The sequence below is a fragment of the Grus americana genome, chromosome 4, assembly GCF_028858705.1.
Source record: "Grus americana isolate bGruAme1 chromosome 4, bGruAme1.mat, whole genome shotgun sequence".
NCBI lineage: Eukaryota > Metazoa > Chordata > Aves > Gruiformes > Gruidae > Grus > Grus americana.
In genome coordinates this window covers 73860782-73877916 of record NC_072855.1, presented here as the reverse complement: position 1 = coordinate 73877916, position 17135 = coordinate 73860782, and the positions used below count along the sequence as shown (strand labels likewise).

Here is a 17135-nt window from a genome sequence, read left to right as displayed (position 1 = left end):
AAATAATGTAGTTGTTCTTACATACTTTTTCCTTCCTAATAATTTTTATAATTGGCATCGATCATAGAATCAGAATGGTTTGGGTTGGAAGGGACCTTAAAGATCATCTAGTTCCAATCACCCATCCTCCACTAGACAGTAATTCTGAAAATTAGTCTGGAGTGATAATGCCTTAAAAACTAACAAGAAAGGATAGGTTATTTTTGTAACAGACAGGAAATTACAATGATTATTAAACAATATATTTTATTTACCAAATAATCAGAATAGTATCTAAAAACAACTGCTACAGGAAGAATTTTACAGACCTCCATTCACAAGTTCTCAGAGCTCTGAACACATGGACATAAAACCAGGTTCACCTGGGTATTTACGCTTTTAAAAGCACATGGCAATTTCTTTTGAATACTTTGTAGTATTCCCACTTATCGTTTGGAATCAGTTACCTTTGGTCCATCATCCTGGATCTCAATATGCCATCACCACCAGCAGCACTTTTCTGTAATGGTACACTTTGTGTATTAGTACTTGCACATGACTACATTTAGTTTTAAATTTTTATATGCAACCCAAAGCTGTTGTTCTGCCTGTACTGTAGTCATACACAATAATCCACATGATCACTTCCAGGCCTATGTTAAAAAAAAAAATCCTTGAGCATTGGTCCAATTCAAAAAAAGTTGTAATATTTTTTCCCTGGAGATGCTCTGATATAAAGCATAATTGCATCTGAGCTGGAATCATCTTGCTCTTAAAAGAACAAGCATAAGTTTGTGTAAGTGCTAAGTTCATTTCCATGCATCTCAGCATCAGGAAAGTGCTGATACCCTAGCTTCTGCAGGCTTTCAGACAGGCTTACGGTACCCAGCACAAAAATGTTATCTTCACATGAGACCAATCTCTTAGAAAACTCTATAAAATTGAAAAAGTCTACTAAATTAAAAAACAAGTGTTATTTCAGGGATATGTCCTCCTGCGTACGACAAACTTTTGATAATGCACCAAAAAACCCAGAATTCATTATTATGACAGTTTTAGTCTGCCTCTGCTTGGAAAAACAATAAGCAACTCTAGACTTGTGTGATGGACCCAAAGCAAGGTCAGGCCATGTTGAAGTGGGCTGTGCTCTATGTATGCAAAGATGTTTGTCTCAAAACTTCATCACAAAATTTCTTACTACTCCCATCCCTGAGTTCACATACCTGCTCAGCAGTAGCTCTCAAAATCTCATCTTTTTCATACTGTTGAAGTACCGTATTTAGCCTCTGATCTGAAAAATACAAAGTTTGAGAATCATAACTACAACATGGGCCATTATCTAAATAAACCTGACTGGCAGTCAGAAATATATTTGAGTGTAGTGCTTTGAAGGCATACGATGTGCTTCATAAAATTCTTCTATTTAGCACAATTATTTTAATTAAAGTAAGATTTGAAAAAGCCTACAAAGACTGTGTAATAATGAATTCTATGTCTTTCATATTCCTTCTGTTTTCTTTTAGAAAAGGAAGTTTCTGCCTAGAAAGCCCACAAACGCATCTTAATGATTCATGAGGTCTAAGTGCAACAAATCACATTGTGTGTCCAATTCAATTAGCTGGATGTCTGACAATTAACCTGTTGTTGGGAACTCAACCCTGCTGTTCTCAATAAACTTTCGACACACTTAGCTCAAGAGAGCTTCACTGATAAATCGATCAGAGCACTCAAGTATACCCAGAAGAAACCCAAACAAGAATGAAGAACTGCAGTATGCCAGTATCTGCATTTTCTGAAAGAAGCAAAGCATAATGAGTAATGAAATTTCACACTGCTGAGCTGGGAACATCAACAAAGGCATCACTCTTGCTTACTCATCTAACTTTGGCTACTGGGATTTCAGAGATTACTTGTATTACAAATGAATGAACCAGCAGAAGGTTGAAGGGAGAAGTAACAGCTCTTTCCATTTGTTCATGGATTGTTCTTTGATCTAATACAACCACAGCATAACCAGCTGGTCAAAAGATGCAATTATCCCACTGTATTCAGCATTGGTATGACCTCACCTCAAATACTGCGTGCAGTTCTGGGCCCCACAATTTAAGGACATGAAGGTCCTTGAATGCATCCAGAGGACAGCAACAAAACTGGTCGATGTCCTACGAGGACTAAGGACTCTGGGCTTGTCCAGAGAAAAAACTAAGGGGCAACCTCATTGCTCTCCACAGCTTCTTGAGGAAGTGAAGTGGAGAGGGAGGTGCTTATCTTTTCTCCCTGGTATCCAGTGACAGGACACATGGAAACAGTTCAAAGCTGTTCCAGGGGAGGTTTAAACTGGACATTAGGAAACATTTCTTTACTGAGAGGGTGGTCAAACACTGGAATAGGCTTCTTAGAGAGGTGGTCGATGCCCCAAGCCTCTCAGTGTTTGGACAATACCCTTAACATGCTTTAACTTTTGGTCAGCCCTGAAGTGGTCAGGCAGTTGGACTAGATGATTGTTGCAGGTCTCTTCTAACAGAAATAGTCTAGTCTATTTTATAAGAATCTGAGTGACACCTTTGTAACTGGAATGGGTAAAGAGGAAGGAAAAGTCAGGAAGGTAATGCATACATTTTGATTTAAAACAATTTCTTGCCTATTTTTCTTGATAGACATCCCACGGTTCTTTTTCTGGTTCTAACCTTCTAAAGGAGGATATAGGAAAAAGACAGAGGGGATAGAAAGGAGGTAATAGTAAAAGGATGCCAAGGAACAGGAAGGGGAAAGTAGCTGCTCCCACCAGCCTAAGCAGTCTGCAAACATGAGAGGCCATAGGTGCCAAAAAGGGAAAATCTTAAACGCTCCTTACAGATGTACTCACCTTCAACAGTGAATCATTAAATGCATTCTGATAAAAGTTTATGTATTTAGTAGCCTATCTCAAAAACATGTAATGGAATGAATTATTATTCACAGGGTTGGCTGCTGATACTGGAAAAAACATTCAGGTAAAACTCAATTTATAACTGATCAGTGCCAGAGACTAGCATTTCATTCTGAGATCCTTCTTTACAGTTACGTACTTAACACAACAAGTATTTATTCTACAAAGCTAAATATAATAGTACTGTGTATTACACACATTCAGCATTTTAGAACTCTGATTTCACATTCATGAAACAAGAGAAATATGAATCCATATATCAGACTTACAGTAGGCCTCAAATAACTTATGCTTTAGTTGGCATGCAAGCCAACTTCCAATTTGTCATTTGGCACCTTTCAAAATGTATGAAGTTTTTGAAAGAGAAAATTGAACTCCTTGATAGAAAAGGCAACTCCTACCACTTCACAGTGAATTTAGTCTGAGCTCTGTAGAGAGCCTAAAAATTTATAAAATAAGAAGCTACACCCAGATAAATTAAATACACATGAAAAAGCAAAATACCAATATTTGAAAATCCATGATTTGTTCACATCACAGCATAACAAATACCCATGCAAAGCTCGATAAAGATTTGGACTTTTGAGACAAGATGACTCTGTTGGCTCAGAAGGAAGTTTTTCTGCTACTAAGGTCATTGGAATCAAGAGCTGGTCTTTCACCTTTGACCATGCAAAGCTGTCATACAACGTTTAGTATCAATTGAAATTTTGATTTTTGAGTGATGTACAGCCATAGCATTTTATGGACTGTGATCTTGTCCTAGTTCCTGCTGTGCTAACAAGTTTTCCTGCAACGCTAATTAGCGACAAGGACAATAACATTCTCAGGACCACACATCAACCCATTCTTTATTTATAGGAATATAAACTGTGCAAAAGCAATTTTTGCCAGTATTTTGCTAGTAATAATTAAAGTGTATTCTGATTCAGTCATATTAAGCTTACATTAAAATTATCAAAATTATAACAAATAACACATAATTAAAAATATTGATTTTAGTCTGTAAAGCAAATTTTATGAGCAACTAGCAAGACAGCATTTTGCCTTTCAGGTGTAAGCTAAGCATAAGAAATGCAGTAGCTTCTTAAATAGAGAAAAGAGGCATTATCACAAAAAAAGTATCTGTTTTTTGGCTATTACCCTCATTTGCAGCTTTTAATTATTAGTCTCCAGGTAACTAAAAAATAGTTTTGATGCTGTTATTCACTAAGAGCTACAGAATATAAATCTTCATTGCTACAACCACAGGCAAAAGGGTTTCTACCCTCTGTGGAAATTGACCTCAACTCCTACAGACAGCGTCCAGACCTCGGCTCCTCTGCTCCGTCCTTCGAACAGACCCGGGGCAGCACCTGGACCAGCCGCCATGTGTCAGGAGCAGGCAGGCAGCCCACGAAGCCGACTGCCCGCAGAGACCTCACCTGGCTCTCCCCCACTGCCGAGCTCCGTGGCCATATTTCCAGGAAAAAGCTTCACCGCCGCTAAGAGTTCCCCCCACAGGAAAGCCTGCAAAAACCCGGGGAAAAGCGGGTTACTTCAGCCGCTCGCCGCCCCTCGGTGCCAGGCAAAGCCCTACGGGCGGATAGAAAAGATTAGAGCCACTCGGGAGACAGACAGAGGCAGTAACTTGCAGGCACCGAGAACGCAGTCCCCTCGCCTACCGCCTCGCGCTTGTTTCGTTAATTAAAGCCGGGGCTGGGTGAAGCGAGAGCAGTACCCACAGCCTTCCCCTCTGAACCTACCCATTTCCCTCAGCTCACCACAGCAACTCCGCCGCCGCCGCCTGAGAAAAAGGGCCCCGGCCAGGCACTAAGAGCACCCACGCGCCTCAGCGACGGTTACCCTCCTCGCGCCACGCCCCGTAACGGCTAACGGCCGGAGCAGGACCTGCCTGGCGGCAAGGGCCAGCACGCGCTCACCTACGCGTCTCGCGAGTCACGGACACTTTAGCTCTTCCCTTAGCGACCAGCTCGGCCCCTAAACAGCGCGTCGGTCACGTGGCAGCGGAACGCTCGAGCCCGCAAGAGTGCGCGAACCGAGGTGCGTGACCGGCAAGGAGGGAGGGGTGAGGGAGGCTGTGTGCGCGTGCGCGCTGGAGCTCTGTGGCGGGGGAAGCGTGAGGTGAAGGCGTTCGGTTTTGGGGGGTTGAGGTGCGGTGGCGGTATAAGGAAGCTCTTATTAAACTTTTTTCAGGAGCTTCTAGGTTAAAGATAGGTGCTTGTGCGTTCAACTTCTTTTCGGGAAATGCTGCTGTTGTTCTTACTGGCTGGAGTAGTTGGGGGGTAAGCGAAACTAGGAACAGTTTCAAGCCCTCTGGGAGCTTGTACCTGTGTCTAGTTAATGAAGTCTTGACTACGGTAAAAGCTAAAGTCTTTTACACAGTTTCCATATTTTTCTCTGTTCTCTTGGAACAATTAAGAAAAATACCAGTATAGTTATTTCCTGTTTGTTTTTGCCCTTGTCGCCAACAAGGGTTGGTTGATAGGGTTTGGAAGGGAAGACATAAATTCCCTCGGTGGGGACAGACGTGAGGTGATGAGAGCGGCAAGCAGCAAGAACTTTCTCCTTGCTGGTGAGGTCTGAGCGTCAGCTGAGGGCTGTCAGCTCTGTGTAGCTTGAGGCCGTGCAGGGTGAGTGCTTGTAAGTGGCTGAGAAAGTACTCGCGGTAAAACTATTTCATTTAGCGTCTGCATCTCTTTACAGTGTGTTAATAACTGGCTGAGGTGTAGTGTTAAAAGGTAGTTAATGGTCTCCTCTTGCTGTTTTAATTTACTTTTATACTATTGCTGTGTGTTGTTGTTTTTATTATAATTGAAAAGCATGCTAGTAGCCAGCTTACTTAAGTCTATGCAATGTAATAAACTTAAAACTTGCACCAAGGGCCATTAATTTGTAAAATCTAGATTTGCTGTCCATTAAATTGAGCAAGCTTAGTGCTAGGTAGAACTCTAACAAAAGCTAGTAAATGTTTTTCAATTCTCCTTATTACTTTATGATTCTTTTAAAAATGGCATGCTCTTTTATTCAAGAATAATATTGGTTTATGACAATGGGCTAAATCTTCAGTACGTTCACTTCAGTACACTGTAAGCTGTTCCTGCAGCAGGTAAGTTTTTTAACAAAATGTCCTCTGCTGCTCCTATAGGCACAAATAAGAATGTGATAAGTCTCTTGTGTCTTGTCTTTGTTTTAGACATAACAGTAGTGTCTAAAGTAGTTTAGCAGATTCTATTATTTCACTGCTGTTTTTTTTTTAAACTTGCTATGTTGTGACTCTTTTCCTGAGATGACCTTTCAAATCTTGTGCACAGGGAGAGACTTCACGTTGCCTACTTCAGTCAGGAGTTGTAATAGCTAGTCATGTAATTCTCCCTGGATTTTAAGATCTTCCCAGGCTACTTTTATTAGAAGGCTATATTATTTTAAAACATTATTGAAATCTGGCAGTATTTTCAAATAAATGTTTCAGATATTTGTCTTGACCAGTGAATGCAAATAGTTAAATATATTAGCACAAACTGAAAATAGAATAATAGAAGGAAATGTTGACTTCTAAGTGTATAATGTTAATTTAATAGTGTAGTGTAAAATGAGTTCATAATACTTTATTAATCTTCTTAGGTGCATCCATCTACTATTAAACTTTACTCTTTTGAGTAAGTGATCCTGCTTGTGGAATTCTGTCTTGTTGCTTTTCACAGTAAGTGCGCATAAGGCACGTGCACTCCATTTATAGGAATTCTGTTCCTTTAAAAAAACACTAGGAAGGGCCTTACCGTCTGTGGACGCTTCATGCTTATGCTGCTCAGTGTTTGCAGCTTAGAAAATTAGAAACACTTGCCTATGTTTCCTGTGGATTAATATTTTCTAGATCAGTTTAAGGCTAAATAGCCCATTGAATATGTTTGAGCAGCTGTTTGTGTTGTGAAACGGACTTATTTAACATATTGCTCTTTTATTTGGTGGTGTACATTGTAATTATTGCAGAAGAGTTGTCACTATATTTGCTTAGAATACCTTTTCTTACTAGTTCTCTCTCTTTGTTTTAACATGGGGATGATTTAGCTTTGCCTGAGTTACTGCTCATACTGGACTATGAGACAGTTTCTGCTGGCTTAAGAATGGTGTTAGGACACTGTTGGGTATCTTCCCTCCTCGTGCTTTGCACAGTGACTCTTTTCCTTCAGCTTGTGTCATCTTGCTTCCAGAAAGTTGCCACTTGAGTTGGAGTGCATGTTAATAATGGTAGAGTCTTTCATAGTTTCTAGGGCTATCCCAGGTCTCTTGCATAAAGCGCATCTGATGCTTGTCTAGCATATCATGCAGTTAAAATGCTGACATAAGAATTTAATTAGTTTTCAGTTTATTTAAATACAACCTTGTCAAAAGTGATAGTCCAATATTTGACTTTACTTTTTTAACTGGACTTAATTTAAGGTGTCTAGTAACTAAATCTGTTGCTTCAAATTTTCTCTAATCTGTCACACTTCTTTGGTCACATCATCATCTCCTTGACCATGAATATATCTACTTACCAAACATCATTCTAGCTATTTTACGGACTTCAACTCAGAGAGGTCTGGTGCTTTTCAGCACGAACATCAGTGAATGGAAACTAGCTAGTGTGACTGTAGTGGGGGGTATCAGACATGGTTAATGAGAGAGGCTGTGGCATATAGGGAGTGTGACGCATGTGGTTACATTCTGTATCATGTACTACACCTGTTGATAACACCTGCAGCATGTGGTAAGTAATGCTTACTTTTCTGTGAGTTACAAGAAAATGGGTATGTGGGTAGAGGTGAAATAACGCAATTTAGTGTTCCCCACTGAAGGAAAGGTGATTACAACTTAGCTACTGAACTAGCACCTTTCTGGTCACAGGACTTAACAGCATGTGCATAATTCTCAGTCAGGCTACGTACTGCCAGTTCCCTTCTTGTATAGCTAGGATGCGTGTAAGGGAACAAATCAAGGATCACTTTTGTGGAGATGGGAAGGAACTCATAATACTGAGGAGGGGAGGGATAAGGAGCCATAAACTTGTTGGAAGCTGGGCTCCACTGATGCTTTTGTTTATTAAATAGATTAAGGCTATTCTTAAGGTTTGTACAATTATTTCAAAGTAGCAACAGCTGTTGGAGTGCAGTGCTCTCTGTTCTTGCTGCTCTGCAAACATTCAGTGTGTTTAACAAGATGTGCTTGCAGTTTTCCTTAAAATCCTGTAGTTTGGCTCATTTGCAATAACCCCAGAGGAAAGTTTTAGCTAATTGTTTCATCTTCTTGCATCTCAGATTCATGGAAGTCTTTTCTCAATCTATTTTTTTTTCATATTACCAAATTGTCTAAGATCATGTAGCGGAGACTTTGTGTATTTGTTCTCTCAATAAATATTTCTGGTGGTTTTGGAAGGTGTTTATATAGGTACATAGTCGAAATGCCTTAAGCTTGGTAAGACTTCAGAGTGATTTATAACCATGCAGGTATAACAACCTATGAAAAACATTCATTTAACTGTTTATTTAGTTGCTTTATCAAGCTAAACTATCCCAGCTCTTCTGATTTCTAAAACCATGATTTGATTATTGTCTTTTTAAGAACGTGTGGGGTTTTTTCCTGGCCAAGCAGTGTAGTTGGTGCTGAAATGGAATTTCAGACAATTTTTGACAGAAACTTCCTTTCTCATTTATGTAGTACAAGAAGATGGAATTTATGATTAAACACACATGGGATGGCTTACCTGTGAGCCATGAGCCAGTAACTATTGTGCTGAAGTCAGACAATGAAGGACTGCTAATGGAAGTTAATGCTCCCTTCTTTAATGATCCTCCAGCACCACTTGGAGAGCCAGGGAAACCTTTTAGTAGACTGTGGGACTATGAGGGTAAGTGTAATTGTTCTGCTGCAAATATATTTGATTTGTGTAGACACTGATGTTCCTCTGTAGTTAATATACCTGTCTTTATTTAAGAGTCCACGATGGTTATTTTTTCAAACTGATCTACTTGTTGTGAGTGTATAATGTCTAATTCAATTTGTTTTCTTTCATCACAACACTGCTTTTAAAGATCAGATCTGAAATGTAAAGTAAAAAAAAATCTGCGGGGAAGAATTAGGTTGTAATCTCTGCTTTACCCTTAAACAGCTCTTTAAGTAACTATAAGCCACATAGTATATTCAGCTGTAAACCACCCCAAACTATTATCAAAGAGTAATGCTCTTTTTCTCAGTGGTGAATTGATTTTCATCACTGCTGGCTGTAAGGTGAGTGGTTGTTTTATTGTAGTGCAGCAATACAAATGACTGGGAAAAGAAGAAAACATGTTATGTCCCTCAGTGGCCATAAAGAAATGGAGTACAATGAGCTGGATTGATTTCAAGAATGATGATGTTGACTCTTCCTGATCCTGTCAATAGCATAGCCACTTGTCCTGGTTTTGGCTGGGATAGAGTTAACTTTCTTTCTAGTAGCTGGTATAGTGCTGTGATTTGGATTTAGTATGAGAATAATGTTGATAACACACTGATGTTTTTAGTGGTGGTTAGGTAGTTGTAGTGTTTGCACTAAGTCAAGGACTTTTCAGCTTCTTATACTGGCCTGCCAATGAGAAGGTGGGGGGCACCCAAGAAGGTGGGAGGGGACACAGCCAGGAAAGCTGACCCAAGCTGGCCAAAGGGATATTCCATACCATATGATGTCATGCTCCGTAACTGGGGATTGGCTGGGAGACGGTTCAGCTCAGGAACTAGTGGAGCATTGGTTCCGGGTGGTGAGCAGTTGTGTTGTGCATCACTTGTTTTGTATATTCTTTTGTCATTTTTATTATTATTCTCTTCCTTTTCTGTCCTGTTAAACTGGCTTTATCTCAACCCACAAGTTTTACTTTTTTTTTTCTTTTCTTTTTTGATTCTCTTCCCCATCCCACTGAGGGGGAGGAGTGAGAGCGAACACCTGTTTTAGCTGCCTGCCAGGTTAAACCACAGCAGCACTCACTTAGTTTCTGGGTTACTGATATATCTTCTGGAATAATAGAGGCTTAACATATTTGAATATCAAAATACTTTTGTGGCATATATTTATAAATGCATTTGCAGTAGGTAAATAGAAGCAAAATCCTAAAGCTAGGTTCTACTTTTGCTTGAAGAAGTAGAGAGCAATAGCTAAAACATTTGTCCATTTTAATCACTTTTCCAAAGTATATTTGAGGAATAGGAAAGTGTGAAACGAAGGGCAGCTTATAAAATATGATTTGAAATGGTACCCAAATGGAACAGGGAATATTCTTATAGTAATGCTGCTTTCTTTCTCCTTTCCTGTCAATATTTTCATTTTTACCTTTTGCTTTGAATAATGCAAGAATTTAATGTTTCCAGTAGTTCTCTACTTCCTGATTATTGAGCTAGTCTGATTAAAGCTGTACTAGAACAGTATTAGCATCTCTTTGATATTATTATGCTAAATAGGCTTATGTAAAAATAAAATTATCAATCATATCTAATTATAATTCTAACTAAAGTTTTCTAATGATGTCATTGCTGTGAGAAACACCATTATAGTTCTACTTTGTGTTCCTGAAAGGTCATTCAGCAGTCACACCTGGCTTTCAGGTACACCTGGAACAGTAATCTCATCTCCAAAGTATCAGCCATCTGTGGGGGAAAAAAAAATTTAAGACCTGAATGCTTTTTACTGTTTCTGAGACCTAGCAGTCTTCATTATGGGGTGTGTGCTCTGCCGTGAGTGTATGTTCCTCTCTCCATTTTTTTTTCTGGTGCTCTGCATCCTCAGGTTACCAGCAAACACAAGACTTCTGCACTTAAGTGCTCTACCTGGAGTGCATGCTGTGAGTATGATTGACTAGGATTACTCTATCTTGGTCAGCTTTGTTCACAGCAAGCATAGTAGCGGGAATAGCTGTCTGCTGATGCTTTTCTTACTACGTTGGCAGTTAATATTAGTTAGTAGACATGCCGTTTTTCTGCTGCATCAAGATCAGTGTTTCTAAAGCTGGAGTTGGTAAAGTAATAAAATTAGTACAGTGCTTTATAAAGCTTTTTATGATAGTAGGCATTAAAAGCTCTTGAAGGTACAATTGTGGCACAGCATTTCAAATAGTTAGGAAACTGTCAGTAGCATGTACATATCTAGACAAACTCTGGCGTGGCGTAGGCCAAAATTCATGCAAACATTTGTTTTAGTGGGATATGAAGGTGTCAGGACATTACAAAATAGTTAATATGAAATACTGACAGCCTTTTTTTTTTCCAGTTGTAGAAGCATTTTTCCTGAATGACAGAACTGAACAGTATTTAGAAGTTGAACTCTGTCCGTAAGTACAGCACGCTGAAAAATGTTAATTTGTGTTTCTAGTTCTAATGCTTGTAAGATATACGTATGAGGAAGACTGGGTACAGAAATTGTTCCAATATGGGGAATGGACACATTTGTGGCAGAACAGTACACTAATAACTTGGCATCATTTTAAGAAAATTGTGCTCTGATATTTTTGACAGCCATGGACAACACCTAGTGCTGCTGCTTTCTGGCAGAAGAAGAGTATGGAAAGTAAGTGGTCAAGTACATTCATAATGTACAGAAAAACTAATTGATTTTAGGCACTCATTGTCTGATTGGAAGGTGACATTACCTCTTTTTTTTTTTTCTCTCCTTTAACAGGACAAACTTCCTTTAGAGTTTGAGGTGACCAGAATGAAAACCAAATGGGAGGGTAAAGCTCATCTTCCTTGGAATTACTTTCCACCGTGCACTAACAAGTTCAATGCATTTGCAATTCATGGCTCAGGAGAAGAGAGAAAATATGAAGCACTTTATCCTGTGCCTCAACATGAACTACAGGAAGGACAGAAACCAGATTTGTAAGCATGAAATGAGCTCTTTTGTAATAATGTTACACTATTGGAATACGTAAAAAAGCTAATCTGGTTTTCAGATTGAGTGCCTCTAGTATTTTAATGATACTGCTTAGCCCCCAATCCATTGGTGCTGTACTTTGTATAAAGCACTGTGTTAGCTGTAATTAGTGCTTGATTTCTATGTTGTCCCCTAGGTGCATAGAAAATGATGCATTCAACACCATTGGCATCTGTTTTATCACCTTCCTCAGCTAAATCATAGATAGGTTGTTCTACTCTTTCCTTGCCTCCAGCACCTTCTGAAATGCCATTTGGTGTTAATTTCACCAGATACATTTCCAGTAAATCTCTTTTGCTTCTCCCCTGCTGTTCTAAACAACTTCACCTCTACAGATGGCTCCATATTATGGAAAAATTTGAAAAGGCAGACTAAACTAGAAAGTATAATAAAAAGATAACCAGTATCAATAGAAAAACTAGAATATCTTGATTTTTAAATTGTGCTTTGGGCCTGTTTATTTCCTTTGACTGTGAGGCTGAGATGATTTGATAAAAACTGCTACTTCTGGGCATTTTGTATAAATGAACTAGCTCTAGAGGGTACATTATAGTTCTTATGCAAGCTTGTTGCTCAAGATACAATGACAGCCAGGTAAGGTAAATTTTAGGTAAGTTACCCGTTTTTGCCTTTATTTAAGAAAAACTTAGCTTCTGCAACTATTTATTAAAAAAATAATCTAAGCTATTGTTAATAAAATACATTCTCTTTATCAGTGTTTCATAAGAAATAGATACTTTTATTTTTCTGTGGTAAACTGGAGAGTGCCTGTAATATTTTTCAGGAAAGGATTCTTTCTATTTTTTCTGTAGTACCTCTTCCAAAAAAACCCTCTGATTTTTTTCCAGACATTGGTAGTAGATGCAATTTTGTGAAGAGGTTGCTCCTTGGTACTTTCATTGCTTTTAGTTTACTCTTACAAATTACTTACTAGTAAGAGAATTCCATTTACCTTTCAAAATGATTAGTGTAGTGTCAGATGTTCTGTCTACTATTTGGTAGTTGTTTAATATAAGCAGTAATTAGCAATTGGCTTCAGTGTCTTCCTTCTACTGTTTCTATGTGGTAGCCTAAAGGAGAAATTCTTAGCAAGAACTGATTGATAATGTTTAAAAGAAAACAAGACTTCTAGTCTTACAGGAAAAAATATATTTACTAGTTTCATTATCCTATCCAGCCTTCCTTTTTTCTGTAAGGAAAGGATATCCATATGATATGATTTTTCAATTGGTCAAGAGTTGTAAATTTTTACTATTTTGGAGTGTGGATAAGTCAAAAATCAGGATATCACTGTGTTCTTGCTCCGACTGCAGTTCCAGGCAACATAAGTTGAGGGAGCTTAAAAGGTGAGTACTTTGTTAACTTCACTTTATGCTGTGTGATACTTTTTCATAGCTTAGGATTTTGCTCTGTGTTTTCCAGTACAGGATTTTTCAGAAACACAGCAGTGTGTGTTTATTTATAAACTCAAGTTCTGGAAAATGAACACATGGAGTGCTGGTTACATTCTTGTCCAAGAAAACCTGAAAATAAAGATTAATTAAGCCTATTGAGGATGCTGCCTTTTATTAAGACACAAACTACAAGACTTAAAACTTTTTTTGTTTATTTCTCCTCTCCTACAGTCATCGCCTGGAATTTTTCAAAGATTTGAACCTGAAAGGACTAATGGGAGAAGATTGGAAGCAGCCTGAATCAGATATATGGAAGTTTCTCACTAATTAAATGGATTGAGGCATGCATTTTTATAGCATTAAGGTTGGATGAAGCTGTATGGAAACAACCTCTTCATTCTGAGCAGTTTGTAAATAACAGATTAGTAAGGCTTTTCTTGACACCAAAATCATTGATAAATCTTAAAATCAACTGTAAAGTATCTGGACCAGTTGATTCTAAATGTATAAAGTGTGCAACAGCTTGTGTTTCAGTTCACCTGGGCATAGAGTTTTCCATCTGTGCAAGAGATGAATCTGCTCCTACCAGTGAAGGGGAAAAATGTGCTAAAATTACAGCTGTGTTTTCATGAAAGCTCTAAGCCTGACAAGGCCAATATCTGGCTTGGAGTCTTTGTTTCCTGTAGTTGCTGTATTTCTACTGTATTTTTCACTGATGCTTGTTTCTTGGCTGTTGAATGAGATTCTTATGTACCTAAATTTTTTAATTGCAATCAGGAGAAAGAATGCCTCCTTCAGGAACAGAAAAGAACATAGCTGTCATTGCATTTTGTGGCCCAGTACTTGCATTCCAAGACACTGTGGAGGTATAACGCTACCCTTTCCTATACCTTCCTATAACTGAAGTTTTCCCTTGCACAGTGCTGAAGAGGGAACTTAAACTATATTACTTTATTAGCAGACCTCTCTCCTTCAAATTCCATGTGGAATTTCTAGTGATATTTAGGTACAGAGGATAGATTTAAAAGGGTTTTATGTATTTCAGGAAAGGTTTCTGGAACAAATAATGTTTAGTAAAACGTTTTGATATAGTTGTGTGCCTACAAAAGCTTGTTTGTTCCAAGACCTTGTCACATCACCTTAAGAATTCAGCTCAGACATATGAGAATTTTGCGTGAATGCCACTTAATGTTGGAAATACTCTAATTGTATGTGCCTACATTTTCTACATATGGGCATTAATATTTTTAACTGTATTGAATACTGTTAGATGGTAACATCTAATCTGTAAACTCACAGGACTCCAAATGAGATGTTTCTTTTTTGTCTAGCATAGTAAGTGCTGCTTGATTGTGGCTGCTGACTTGATCCTATATAAATTAACTTAGAAAATGGGAAGCTTACCTGCTAACGGATCCTACATCTGAAAAATAGGTGACTTAAAAATTAAACTTTTTTTGTTTAGTTCAGAATGAGGATTCAGACCAAGACATGGTCCTCAGTCCTGTGAGAGATTGTTTTGGGAGTCTGAGAGAATATGACTCAGTCATAATTGAGGGATTATCTTTCAGAAGTTATGCCCCGAGGATGTGGTGTTGGGTCTCATCCTTTTGTGTAGCATTTTCTGTTGAACAATTTAGAATCTTACAAGTTCCTGGAAGGGACTGGTGTTCTTGTAGTTTAACGTCCTCCTTAAAGCAGGTCTGTTGTTGAAGCTAGATGAGTTTGCTCAGGGCCTTGTCGAGGTTTGAATAACTCCAAAGATGGAGCTTTAAATGCTCTGGGTAGCCTGTTTCAATATTCAACTAGTTCTGTTATGAAAACTTCTCTAATTACTATTTCCCATGCTGCAACTTGTGTCCATTGCCTTTTGTCCTTTGTGCATCTCCAAGAAGAGTGACTTTTTCTCTGTAACTACCAATTAGGTAACTGAAAATAACTGTTAACTCCCCATGGATTTCTTTAAATGTTGTCATTCTCAGTTTGCCTTTTGTGACTCTCATTAGTAAGCACCTTCAACTCAGATAATACTGACAGACAACTTAAAAGTGTAACTTGGGTTATAACTCAGAGGCAGAAATGCTCCCAGGCCTTTCTTGTTTATTTAGCTCATAAATGGTTCTAAAAAATCTTCTGTGTAGCTTTGGACATCAAAAAGCCTGTAAAATTTTGCACAAGACTGCACTCTCTAACTCATATTACTAAAAGGATTCTCTGTTCTCTTCTGAGCTTGTATGCAGTAATAACCATAGTCTGAAGGTCATGTTTTCTTTGCTGTCTTCAAATTCAACTCTACCTGTAAAGTCTGCCTGAGAAGAAAAGAAGATGGGAATATCCTGCCTTTGTGAAGAATGTCTCAGTGTGATTAATATCTGAGAGAGAATGTTACTTCAGAGTTTTTGTTTGGCTTTAGATTCCCTCTTTGTACTTTCAGTTTTGTAGAAATATACTTTCAAATTTAAGGATATTAGGCTTTTTCAGATGCAAATTTTGGCATGTCACTGCACTCAGCCATCCAATTGTTTTTGCTGTCTTTTAATTAGATGTTATAGTTTCCTTGCTATAAAGTGCCATCTGTTGAAAATTATAAGTATTGTACATTCAATTGTTCGGCTTCTTTTCTACCTTCAATCCATGTACAGTTTTCTAAAGAATGACATCAGTCTGAAATATCGAATAGTCCAATAAATGTTGATTAAAAACATCTTCTGGATACTGACATCTCAAATCTGCTTTTGAAAATTTTTGTCAAAAGCAAAAAAAACCCATTTCACTAAACTTTTCGACATTGTTTTAAACAGTTTGTCAAATAAGTGCATACAAAGGCTCAAAATGAGTTTGCTGTTTTTTTCACGAAGGTTGTTTTCATGTGATGAATGATGTTTTGTATGCAAAGGACAGTAAATCAAATTATTCATTCAGAGGCTTCATCTCATGTTCACTTCCACTTCAAACTGACTACTTCAGATTTGAATTTGGATGGAAATTATAAACTTTGAGGGAAATAGATTGCTTTCCCTACATAAGTAATTTAAAGTAAAATAATTCTCTGCAGTACAAAATGTAATGCTAGATGCTTCTGAAAATGGGAATTATCATACTGGCTTTATTCAAGGCACATGCTGTCAGTTGGTTGATTTGTATGTTTCTAAGCTTTAAGAGTCTGTTTGAACTGTAAGTGCTGGGTTTCATCAGAAGATTTCCATATGGGCTCATAGAGTGCAGAGCTGACTTGTTTCTAAAGGTTTAAAGTTAAATTAATCCCTTGGTAGAAACTTACTGTAGGAGGGAGTCTCTACAGAAGGCATATGTTAGATGGAAGCACAGTGTCTCTGCACATAGTAGTGAATTCATGGCTCATCAGTGGACAATACAATGCTTACCAGCACCACTTAAAGCTCTCAGGACTTTGCAAGGATGGGTATCAACGTTCATTGAGATGACTAACTAGTTTGTAGCTTTCTTGCTCTGATCTACATTTAACCAGGCCTTGTTTTACACTGTGGAGTCCAGTTGTAGCCTGTCTTTCCTGCATTGCCTCTCTTTTTTTGATGACATGAGGAAAAAACAAAACAGACTCTGTTCTGCATGAGTTCCATTTAAGTACGTGTTGATTAATTGTTAATCCTGGTCTAAAAGGAATGTGATTCAATCCAGTCTAGCTCAGCGTATGCGTGTATATACATGCACACCTATATATACAGGCATTCAGCATTGTGCTGGTTTTGTATGTTAAACTTGTATCAAGAGTAATACAGATAAATTCTCTAAATTGTCACAGTGGATACGCTTTATGTAGGATATCAATTTGATAAAATGCAGAGCTGCATGATAGAAAGCATAGATCATGCAAGCACTCTATCCACAAATCCATTTCACTTTGAAATGGATTGAAACA

The 17135-nt window shown here is 38.1% G+C and overlaps 2 protein-coding genes across 15 annotated transcripts in view; one reads left to right on the top strand and one right to left on the bottom strand.

Moving 5' to 3' along the window:
- SCLT1 (sodium channel and clathrin linker 1) overlaps window positions 1–4928 on the bottom strand; it is a 45634-nt gene extending 40706 nt beyond the window's left edge. For 3 of the 8 annotated variants that reach the window (XR_008577092.1, XM_054825352.1, XM_054825355.1), the window contains exons 1-4: window positions 4831–4928; window positions 4333–4417; window positions 1203–1270; window positions 447–499 (exon numbers count right to left, since the gene is read on the bottom strand). Coding sequence is in view for 6 of the 8 variants with exons in the window: in XM_054825352.1 (XP_054681327.1) it covers window positions 447–499; window positions 1203–1270; window positions 4333–4366 (155 nt within the window). In the remaining 2 variants the exon portion in view is untranslated. Of the gene's footprint in view, window positions 1–446; window positions 500–1202; window positions 1271–4332; window positions 4484–4653; window positions 4765–4830 lie in introns of those variants that run through there. The other 5 variants (XM_054825353.1, XM_054825354.1, XM_054825351.1 and 2 more) reach the window with 5 other exon arrangements.
- On the top strand, window positions 4824–15941 carry C4H4orf33 (chromosome 4 C4orf33 homolog). Of its 7 annotated transcripts, XM_054825362.1 has the most exons (7): window positions 5259–5268; window positions 5384–7658; window positions 8606–8795; window positions 11181–11241; window positions 11426–11477; window positions 11589–11788; window positions 13469–15941. In XM_054825362.1, exons 3-7 carry the CDS (start codon window positions 8615–8617, stop codon window positions 13566–13568), a joined length of 594 nt encoding a protein of 197 aa, XP_054681337.1. In that variant the 5' UTR covers window positions 5259–5268; window positions 5384–7658; window positions 8606–8614; the 3' UTR covers window positions 13569–15941. The 7 variants fall into 7 exon arrangements, with proteins under 7 accessions (XP_054681338.1, XP_054681333.1, XP_054681340.1 ...); XM_054825363.1 differs by lacking the exons at window positions 5259–5268; window positions 5384–7658 and adding an exon at window positions 4824–4951; XM_054825358.1 differs by lacking the exons at window positions 5259–5268; window positions 5384–7658 and adding an exon at window positions 4999–5032.
- The last annotated feature ends 1194 nt before the right edge of the window (window positions 15942–17135 follow it).